The following is a 12,246-nucleotide window of genomic DNA, read 5'->3' as shown; positions in this document are numbered from 1 at the left end:
CTATTACAATAAAGATTAAAATGTGAGTGTGACAGTTGCCCAATTCTCCTTGCAGTTGTCTAGTATTCACGCCGAATACACCGATTCGAGACTCTCGATCGATGGCCGCGATGCCGATCGTATATTCATTTGTTGAAAAGGGAAGTTTTTCGAATGAATTCGTAACATAATATTTAAAAGTTTCCCAATTAAAAGTAACATAACATCAATGCTATAATTTCGCACTCAACAATGTAACTTATGTAACACAATGTGTTATATTAAATTTGTGTTGTATTAAATTTATGTGGTTGAGTGCGAAATTATAATATTGATGTTGTTACTTTTAGTTCGTGTCGACTGGGTTATTTAGCTTAAAGGTTTATTGAAGCAGCCTCAAACGCTCGTATCTAAAAGAGAAAATTGCGTTAACTATATATATATATGCGGAAAATATATTTTTGAAGGATATGAATTTATAAGATTCGAGTAAGCGAGCTCTTCGATTTTCAAGATGATGATAAATTTAAATCGATGTCACTTAACGTAAAAAAATCGAATCGAGAGTAACGAGTTTGGTGGGGCCATTGTGCGCTTCTACCGCATATACGAGATAAGTAGCGATCTATGCCTCCTCGAATCGTGAGAGAGCAATCGTGTGAAATTATTGATGTGGAGAACCGATTTTTTAACCGCGATTGCATCCGCATTTGGTCTGTCCGCTTGTCAGTCCAGCAAGCGAATTATCCTCGAACTCGAAGGCAGATCGGACCGAGTGCGAAAATCAAAATTGGATCTGCCTTTTCTAATGGCTAGTGTTTAGAGATTAATGGCATGTTCAGATGCGACGCCGACGCGAACGTTCCATCACATTGGCCTGTCGATTGTCCTTGCAGAAATCGGACGAGGAAATTTTCTAAACGAGTTATAGGTCATTCAAAATTACAACCTGCACAATCTCAGAATCTAAACAGATTTTTACATTTTTTTCTTTGTTATAAGGTGATGCCGCAGAAAACAAATTAACAGCAACATTACATCAATATTACTTGCACAATTTCCCACAGCTCGTAATTAACAATATAAATGTAATATAACACATATTGTACATAACAGTTGCATTGTTGAGTAGGAAATTATAACACTGATGTAATGTTATTGTTATAGCGTTTTTCACTGGCAGAACTGGTGCGCACTCAGTGCACATTAAAGCTGTTGTACACTAACCTAATCTGAATGTAAAAGTGAGATATCTCAATTAATAAAATACCCAATGTATATTTTATCAAATACCACAAAATGAAAAAAAAAATGTATCAAAGATTTTACGGTTTAATTCGTTTCTATATTTTTATTAAACGTACGTCTTTACGTCAATTGGTGTACACAGTTTTAAAGAACACTGAGTGCGCACCAGCTCTGTGCCCTGCAAGTGAAAAACGCTATTATTGCGTTCTGTGAATGTTAATGGAATTACTTGATATTTTCGATTTTGTTTTTATTATAATTGTATTGTAAAAATCTATACTTCTTGACTCAATTTAATGAGAATAATTTCATGAAATTATACATTTAATGTTCGAAGTTTTGAGTTTTACACGCACGCACACATGTGTATATATAGTGTGTGTATGTATATATATATACTTAGTATTATATATTTTTAATGAGATTGTCAAATCATTTAAGACATGATTTATATAATCAAGTAATGTGATAGTGCGTTCGCTGTGCACTGCAGCTGGAACTGCGGATTTCTAGAACTAAAACTATATAGCTCTTATATTCGATTCATACATATGTAAAATCGACTTTGAGATCTGTCTTCTCGTTGAATCATATGAAATCGATCGGCGCGTATGTCTTTCCCTTGTGGCTGACTTGCACACAAATAAATTGATGAATAGTTTAGCTGTTGTTTTCTCAAATACGCAGACCCCTCAAATTTTTATTTGCTTGTGTATAACGCTTGTTGCAATGCGAAATTTATTTAGTTGGAAAAGAATAAAAGCATTTGAATTAATCGCACATGTCATATATATATATATATATATACTATCGCTCATGGAAATTCGGACACTCGCATAAATTTTATCGAATGATCATGTAAAAAATTAAAACTTTATAAAACAGTAATTGTATTATTTTTTAAATATATTTTAGATCACTTGTATACATACTAACAATTGCAAAAGCTTTATATAAATTAGTTTTAATTTTGTATGTCAAAATGTATTGTCTTTACTTCATAGTATAATCAATAAATTTCAAAAATTCGCTCAGAGAACAAATGTGGGCTCATACTATGGTGTATGTTGCCAGCCTATCCCCATAGATGGGAGGCAGACTAGCAAAACCTTTATAAATTATTTTTAATTTTATATGTCAAAAGCGAATTTTTGAAATTACCGATTATACTATCAATGTTCTACAAAATAAAGGTAAAACATTTTGGCGTAAAAATTAAAAATAATTTATAAAACTTTTGCAATTGTTAGTATTTGTACAAGTGATCTAAAATATATTTAAAAAATAATACAATTGCTGTTTTATAATGTCTTAATTTTTTACATGATCATTCGATAAAATTTATCGAATGGAAACGGGTATTCAAACTTCCATGAGCGCGGGTAGTGTATATACAATTAACCCTCGAACGGCACACATGGGTCATTCGTGTCCATGCCGTTTATAATAATTCTTATTTCCAGGGTTGGGTAAGTTAACTTTTTTTTTTAACTAAGTTAACAGTTAAAATTAACAGTCTTAAAAATTTTACTTAATTAAAATATATACAAGTTAATCCATAATGAAATTAATTGAATTAAAAGTTAAGTTAGTAAAAAAAGTAATTGAAAAGTTAAAAGTTAAATTTGGTCCGAACGAACAACCAAAAAAAAAAAAGAAAAAGAAAAAGTTTGCCCATTTTACATAATTTTTCGTATTTTTCCTTTCTCACAGCAAATTTATTAAAGAATCTGGTTATTTTTGTTCACAAGTAACGATTATAAAATTACTAAATTATATATTCATTATCCTCCCACATTGTGTCTGAGGATTAACTTAAAAAAAATCAAATTAAAAGGCTGCGAGCGTTGCGGGCGTTAAGTGGAACCAAGAAGACTATAACTAAGGAGGATCAACTCGCGTGATGGGGGTGAGTCAAAAAACGTCCGCGGCTATTCACACGATGTGCAGCGGCACTGCGCATTGTGTGAAAGTTCGATATAAGAGCGACAAAGTGACGATTATAGAACGATAGAGCGACAACTATATAGAGCGACAGAGAGGACTAATGAAGCGGAAGAGTGGGGGAAGTTATCCGTCGCCACTTTTTGCCTCACCCCCACTACCGCTATTGGCACGAGTTGATCCTCCTTAGTTCTAGTCTTCTTGAGTGGAACGCACCCTACGTGTAGGCTGAGGTCCACTTGACGTTACAAACGCTTCGAAGGATTTGAGCGACCAATCAGAACAAAGAATTTTACGAATTAATTAATCAAAGAATGGCTGCGTTCAGCAGAACGTTTGTTTTGCAACTGTTGTAAGTTTCCTTCGCGCTAATTGGATCATACTTTTAGATCTAGAAGAATGGTCCTATCTCAGCAGACAATCATAAAACGGTTGCAAAATTGTTGAGTCTGCTGAACGCAGCCAATGCTTCGAAGCGTTTGTGAACCGCAGCTGTAAACGGGCTTTTAGCGTTTCAAGACCGAAAAATCATTTCGGGGCGCGTTTCAAAAGACTACATACATAGACCGGTATTCATAGTCAGTTCTTATATTCAAGACCGTCTTAATTAATGTCCTAATTAATTAAAATGATGCTACGGCTTTCTGATTGGTTCATGACATCTTAAAACTGTACTTAAAGCCTGCGGCACACGATGCTTGTTTTCCTGCTGGATTCCTAGCTGGATTAGAATCTTGCCATCGTATTGGCTGCGATACTGACAGTGTCAGCATCGTAACCAATACGGAAGCAAGAATTTATTCTAGCTAGCAATTCAGCAAGAAAACAAGCATCGTGTGCCGCCGGCTTTAAATGTAATATCTGACTATGGATACAAGCAGAGAGAAACCTGAATCTCTATTAATTTGATAGATTTTAGTTATTTCAACAATTTATTTCCATCAGCAGTACCACAAAAAAATGGATATTGGCTGCGTTCAGCAAAGAAAATTAATCAGTTAGCGCTTAGTGATTCTTTAATATGATTGGTTCTTGCCGTTAGTTCTTCGCAAAATCTAAGTGTAGGAACCAATCGTATTAAAGAATCACTAAGCGCTAACTGATTAGTTTTCTCTGCTGAACGCAGCCATTGTTATGTAGTTTATATCCACTTCTTCAGAAGGCAGTAGTGCACGGAGGCATTTTGCGGTTACAGGAAAAAAGCCCTCGTATCTCAGGTTTGTTCGCGTCGCAAGCTCCAACATGCTCCAACATGCTCCAACATGCTCCTACCATAGCTCCTTCTCACTTTACCAAGCGCGTTGGAATGAGTAGGAGCTATGGTAGGAACATATTGGGTGCATTCAGTACTACAACTGCTCACTGAGCTCTCAGTGAGCGCTTGCATCTTATTGGCATATTCCGTTAGAACTAAAAATATAGACCAAACAGATACAAGAGCTCACTGAGCGCTCAGTGAACAGTTGTGGTACTAAATGCGCCAATTGGAACATGTTGGAGCATGCGATGCGAGCAAACCTCTCATGTCCTTTCTCTAATTTTTCTCTGTTAGGTTTATTCCGACTTGCTCGGACTTCGTGCTTTCAATCTTCGTATATATCATCGATAAAAACATGTAATCATCAACCACGAGCAAATGTTGTGCGTCATTTCCACAAATTATGTATTTTCTAACTGCAATCAGTGATATATCAATACGTATCAATATTTTTGAGTGAATAAAAATTTTGGTAAACTATAATTTGAGGTTATATTGTTACGAAATTACACAATATTGCAATTAATTAAATAATACGGCAAAATGTCTGAAGACGAAGTGGAAAGCTTTGAAGTTACTGATTATGATTTGGATAATGAATTTAACTTTGCTTGTCCCCGACGCAAACTGTCGAAGAAACAACAAATGCTAGGTATGATGACCTTTACAAATAATGTTATTTTTACACTAAATTGAGATACAGAATCGAAGGAATCGAAGAATTGGAAATGATTTTAAACATGTTGATATATTCTTTATAATAACAAAATTTTTCAATACTACATATAAAAGTATACAGTTATTATGTTCTTTTAAGTATGGTATATTTTTTCATAACACATTTTTTGTTATGAACAGGAATATGGGCAGATGATAGTGATGAGGATGAATTATCTACCAGACCATCTTTTAAGACTTTTAACAAGGGTCCTAAGAATTATACAGCTCCAGTTAATTTCGTCGCTGGTGGTATCCAACAAGCAGGACAACCAAAAGAGAAGGAAGCTAAAGATGATGAAGAAGATGAAGAAGAGACGCAGGATTCTCAAACAAAGCACAGTAGCTCGAGGTAAGAAATTTAAACGTAACTATTTTATAATATAAATGTTTTTTTTCTTCCTTGATCTTTATTAAGGTAAACTTATACATGTACGTATGTATGTATATTATATATATATAATTTTTTCATTTAGTTCAGAAGATGAGAGGTCAAATAATTCAAAATCACGTCCATCCTTCTCTTTGAATTTGGACAGCGACATCGCAGGTCTACGTAAAAAGCGCCATCAAGTGAATCCCTTATTGTTGAAAAGTGGAATGGGTAGTTGGGAAGTGCACACAAAGGGCATTGGTGCTAAATTATTGCTACAGGTATTTTACAAGCAATGTCTGTTATTTATTTATTATAAATCAGAGCAAGAGATAAAAAAAAGTAATAAATTAATAAAAAACATTTTTTATTTAGATGGGATTTGAACCTGGTAAGGGCTTAGGTAAACAATTACAAGGAATAAGCGCACCAGTAGAAGCACATCTCAGAAAAGGAAGAGGTGCAATAGGTGCATATGGTCCAGAAAAAACACCAAAGATTCCTGAGAAAAAAAAAGATGATGATGGAGAGGAAACAAAAGAATCCAAATCTAAAGTATCTCAATGGCGAAAGGGTGATAGCAATAAGAAAAAAGTCAGATATTGTTATAGAAGTGTAAATCAAGTTTTGGAAGATGGGAAACTGAAACCTAATAAGAAACTTCCAGTGTCAAGCGATATGAGTAGAGTTAAAGTTATCGATATGACAGGACCAGAACAAAGAATTCTTAGTGGATATCATGCAATAGCTGGTGGTCAGCAGTGTCCTGATGAGACTGTAATTACGTCTGATAAGAAATCTAAAGTGAACTTTGCCCTGCCTGAACTGCAGCATAATTTAAATTTACTTGTAGATATGTGCGAGCAAGATATTGTTCAAAATGATCGACGAATGAGACATTTAAATGATAGAGTAATTGCTTTAGACGCAGAAAAAAAGAATTTATCCAAAATCGTGGAGCAACATGGTCAACTTATTGATACTTTGGATAACGTGCTTATAATTATAGATAAGTTAATGAATGAAACGAACGAATTGTCGTTGCAAGAAATTGCAGAGGCTTTCAAAAATTTACAAAACAATTATTATGAAGAATACAAAATGTACGAACTTGGTGAATTAGCTAGCAGTTTTGTGGCACCGAAAATAAAGGATTGTTTGCTCAATTGGAATCCATCAATGCAACCAAAACAACCAATTAAATTATTTGAACAGTGGAAGGATATCTTGGAGAATGGAACTAGTACAACATTGCTTAAGATATATGTATAATAATTTAAAGTAAATCAAAAAAAGGATGTAAGAAAATATTCACATTTTATTATGATACACATCTGTAAAAATCTATAGTTTTTTAAATGTATTTGTGCTTTCTAATATTTTTTATTTATAAATTAGACAGTGGACATGTAGACAGCCTGAGCCTTTAATTGAATTAATAGAATACTGGATGCCATTATTACCCAATTGGATTTTAGAAAATATATTAGATTTACTAGTATTACCAAAATTAACACTAGAAGTTGAAGAATGGAATCCTCTTACTGATACTGTACCTATTCATACATGGATTCATCCTTGGTTGCCATTATTACGTAAATATATATATATATACACATACTTAAATTTATTTTTTATATTTTCGTATATTTGATTATACAAATGAATTACATTGTAATAATAACTGTTTTTATATTATTCAAGGAAATCGTTTAGATACTTTGATTTATCCAATAATACGTAGAAAACTCGGATCTGCATTAGGAGGTTGGCATCCATCAGATAGAGCCGCTAGATTAATGTTGCAACCATGGACAGAAGTGTTTGCTAAAGGAGACATGGAAGCATTTTTAGTCAAAAACATTATTCCAAAATTGCAAATAGCCTTATCCGAGTTTGTTATAAATCCACATCAACAGCACTTAGATCAATGGAATTGGGTGTATGAATGGAGGGAATTAATCCCTGTTCATATCATGGCAGGATTGCTTGATAAATTCTTTTTCCCAAAATGGCTACAAGTTTTAGCACTTTGGCTCAATCATTCGCCTAATTATGATCAAGTAACAATTTGATACATGAGTTGGAAAGGGATGTTAAATGACAAGTTACTAGCGGAACCAGTAATAAAAGGTATGTTGCATTGTTATATTGAATTTACATCTTTTGTTTCCTCACGGTTGATGATTATTAAAATAGGAAACATATGATTTACAGAGCATTTTAAGAAGGCATTGGACATGATGAATAGGGCTGTCAGTGGGCCACAAACGCATCAACCTGGTGCAATGGAACAAGTTTCATATTTAACAAGCTTAGAGAGAACTCAGCCGACAATATCGCAGGTGGCACCGATTGCACAGCCGAGAATGGAGGTACAGGAATTGCACACTATCCGTTTAAATTACGTGATGTTAAATAATGGCACAAGTAAGATGCATAATTGCATACATTTTGTATAAAATTATGCTATCGTTTTCTTACAGAGACTCGCAGAGGCAGTACGAACAGCTTCACAAATACTGCAAGGTTTCAAAGATTTCGTACAAAAGAAGTGTGAAGAAAGAGGTATATTATTTATGCCGATCCCGAATAGATATAAGGAGGCTAAGCAAGTGTACAAAGTGGGCAATGTTCAGGTTTACATCAACAGCAATGTTTTATTTGTATGTCACAATGGTACAAATTGGATGCCAACTCATTTGAATGCCTTGCTGGATATGTCTGAACTTTAATAATATATAATTTAATAACATGATTAATAATGTGACAACTGTCCAAGGCATATGTTTTATATGTGTTTATATTGTAAATATATATGTTTCTAAATATTATGAGAGAAGTTGATTAATTATCTTATCATTTTACATCAATTCATAATGTATATTTAGTAAATGTCTCAGTAGCCGGACGTTTAAGTGTTAGGTTCTCATAAATAATACAATTTATAATATCAAAAAGATTTTTAATATAAATATTTGTATTCATTTGAAAACTCAAGACTCTCTTAAGCAAGGAAAAATTATTTGAACCCACTTATAACAATTAAAATATTTAAATAAATAATAGAATGTGTCAATGTACCAGTATATATATATAGCCGGACAAGCCGGTCGGACACTGAGACGTAATTGTCCCAGTGTCCGACCACAATTGGAAAATTAATATGCTGACGGAAAATAATAATATAAATAGATGTTTAATGACAAAAGACAACTAATTCAAATTGATCTTTAAGGTAAAAAAGTATTTGAAATTAATATTAATATAAATAAATAAACAATAATAATCTCATTTTTAGACTATACATGTGAGAACACAATCGATAAATTAGAACTCTATATCTGTCGAAGCTAGATCTTAAAACGCTTAAATAATTTAATCTTGAATCACTAAATATGCTATATATGTACTTGACATATTGTATACCACACTTGTAGTCTAACAAACTGCGCGCCGAAAAATTTCCGGACTATATAAACGCAATTCAATCATTGTAGTAATCTCGCGAATTAAATTAATTTCTAATAATTTCGATGCTCAAATAGGCATATTTCAAAGATGTTAATTTGTTAAAAAAACTATAATTAAATAAATAATTTAATAATAATAAAATAAATAATTTAATAATAATAAATAGTTTTGTATTAATGTCCGGACATAGGTACTGTCCGATCCTAGTGACTGGACATGTACCTATGTCCATTTATATAACACTTTATTTATTTAAGTTAATATTAGTCTCAAATATGCTTTTTAAAACGTACGTTTTATACGTATAGATGTTTCACTAACGAAGCATAGTTTTAAAACTTCCATATAGAAAATTTTAAGCGATATTTGCATAGATATTTTAACTGATATTAATATGACGGAAATATAATATATACTTCCACCACCCCTACAGCACAAAAGTTGCAGCAACAATGCTGCAACATTGCAGCAATGTTGCATGTTGCAGCAATATTGCAGCGTTATTGCTGCAAGTTCTGTGCTGTATGGGCATGGATATTAATAAATGTTTATTATTTAATTTTAGAAAACCTGTTTAATTTTGAAAAAACACATTACGGGTTTTGTTAATTTGTTACAGTATTATGCATTTTAACGTAGAAATTAGTAACTTTTATTTACGTATATAACGCGTATACTTTTATAACGCTCGAATTTTATTGTAATTTAGACGTATATAATTAAATATAATAACTATTAAATAAATTCGATATTTTAAATTAAGTTATGTTATAGTTTTGTTATATAATTAAATAACAAAAAGAAATTTAATTATACATCTGTGCGAGAGATACATAAAAAATAAAAGTACATATTCGGATGGAGAGGTTAGGCGAGAAAGTTCGGTTTCTTGGCGTTAGAAAATTAACGTATAAATCGGCAAAATTATTAGGAGCGTAAGAAGTTATCGGAGGTATCTAAGCGTCACGATGGCAGCGGAGTTGCGTCTTACTTGCCGCCGAAAGCGATTTCAAATCGTTATCATTCAACATCTCAGTGCGCATAATATGATACCATAACTCGTATAAGTTATTTGAATTTTTAACACAACTATAATCAATAATTATTTAAAGAATTAAATATATTGAATATTTTTATTTGAAATAATAATTAAACAAAAGTGGAAACTTGATATTTGTATGAATGATTGAAAAATTATAAAGATAAATAAAACAAATTCGGATGATGAGGTAAGATAGACGAGAGTCGCGTTTCTCCAGGTTGAAAATCTCAGAAAATAAATCCGGAGTAACAGGAGCGCACGATAACGAAGAGGTAAGGTGAAGAATCGGGTTTGTCGAAGCCCCGAAAATCTCTAGAAATAAGTCCGGAGTAACAGGAGCACATGATAAGCGAAGAGGTAAGGCGAAGAATCGGATCTCTCGGCGTCTCGAAAATCTCGGAAAATAAATCCGGAGTAACAGGAGCGCAAGATAGCGAGGAGGTAAGGCAAAGAATCGGGTTCGTCGACGCCCCGAAAATCTCGAGAAATAACTCCGGAGTAACAGGAGCGCACGATAATAGAAGAGGTAAGGCGAAGAATCGGATTTCTCGGCGTCTCGAAAATCTCGGAAAATAAATCCGAATAACAGGAGCGCATGATAGCGAGGAGGTAAAGCGAAGAATCGGATTCCTCGGCGTCGAAAATCTTGGAAAATAAATCCGGACTAACAGGAACGCACGTTAGCAAAGAGTTAAGGTAACTTCCAACAACCTCCTCACTTATCCTGCTTTGCTAATATTTCAGGTAATTTTTCTGAGATTTTCGATGCCGAGAAGCGTGATTCTTGTCTATCTTACCATCCGAATTTACCAATTTTATCGACTTACAGTATTTTTATCATTTTTCGAATTTTACACTGATGCGTAATAAAATTCCTGCTTTTGTTTAATTATTATTAATTAGTATAAAGATATTTTTATTTAGTTATTAACATAGTTTTTAATTAGATTTGTTCAAATAATTAATACACAATCGTGAGGAGAAGGATAGTTCAATACGAAAATCAATATTCTATTGTTTAATTATTAATTATTATATAATTCAAAAGAAAAATATTAGTTTATATGTATATATGTATTTATACATCTCGTACATATAGTTATGTATGACAAATTTTTTACTGGGTCATAAGAAATATATATGAATATAATTCAATTTTTTGTTTATAATAATTTTATATGTGGCGTTTTCTTCACACATAGCTTTTTATATACCTTTTATATGTATATTATATATAATTATACATCTATAAAAAGTAAGACTATTTTGATATTTGTATAATATAAATATAATATTGTTGGAACGTTTTAATGTTGTTTTAATGCTGTTGGAATAATAACTGTTGACTAGATATATCACAGTTATATATTCATTAAAATTCAGGATTCGTGAATCATCGAAGTAATAGTTTCCGTATGCATGTAATAGTTTACGATTGCAGAGGTCAATGCTAAATGGGATACAGGATGGATGATCATTTGGGAAACCACGAAATTAATTCCTGAATTCAAAAGGAAACATTTTTTTAAATCTTAATTTTGTCGTATTTTGTATTTTGAAATATGGTGCTAATTAATAATACTGATTTTAGCAATAAAATAGGATTAATCAATTCCACTTCTTTCTATTTTCTCATCAGTGTATAGCTATAATTTGTATATACAATTGTATATACAAATTGTATAATATACTGTGAATTATAATGTGTCAGTATGTTCAGATGTAAAATTTTAATTAATCTCTAAAATATTAAAACTTATAATATCAACTTATTATCTTTTGCCTTGATTAGATTAAATAACTTATATGACATTGTTTAACATTGGCAAACAAGGATGTAATGATTTATTATGTATTACACTATATCTTTTGTTATAAAGCCAAAGTTCGTCGAATTTGCTTTCCTTTTAGGAGACATAGTACGCATTCGACAATTCTCTCCTATATACCCTAACTATTTATCTACATATAATTATATTATACATATAATTATATTATATATAAAAAATTGTTTCCCGGGTGAATAATTTTCTAAGCTATTTTTCAAGCATAATTTTAGAATATATCTCTGGAATATTTTTAAGACATAAAATGGTATATATTTATTTTTATTTCATACAGGTACAATTTATATACAAAAATAATCAATTTGAATATTCTGAATCAAAATAAGCATTGATATTTAATGTTTAAGTAATATTATTCCTGGTT

General features: G+C 32.0%; 1 protein-coding gene across 1 annotated transcript; it reads left to right on the top strand.

Moving 5' to 3' along the window:
- The first annotated feature begins 4,777 nt into the window (after nt 1–4,777).
- sip1 (septin interacting protein 1) lies at nt 4,778–8,297 on the top strand. The gene is given in 8 exon segments (XM_018448580.1): nt 4,778–5,081; nt 5,288–5,498; nt 5,623–5,800; nt 5,895–6,868; nt 6,918–7,114; nt 7,224–7,652; nt 7,737–7,894; nt 8,006–8,297. Coding segments are annotated over 8 exon segments (2,505 nt in total). The 5' UTR covers nt 4,778–4,972; the 3' UTR covers nt 8,255–8,297.
- Nucleotides 8,298–12,246: the final 3,949 nt, after the last annotated feature.

Source organism: Mycetomoellerius zeteki, unplaced genomic scaffold (genome assembly GCF_001594055.1).
Source record: "Mycetomoellerius zeteki isolate Tzet28-1 unplaced genomic scaffold, Tzet1.0 scaffold223, whole genome shotgun sequence".
NCBI lineage: Eukaryota > Metazoa > Arthropoda > Insecta > Hymenoptera > Formicidae > Mycetomoellerius > Mycetomoellerius zeteki.
This window is presented reverse-complemented; position numbering and strand designations above follow the sequence as displayed.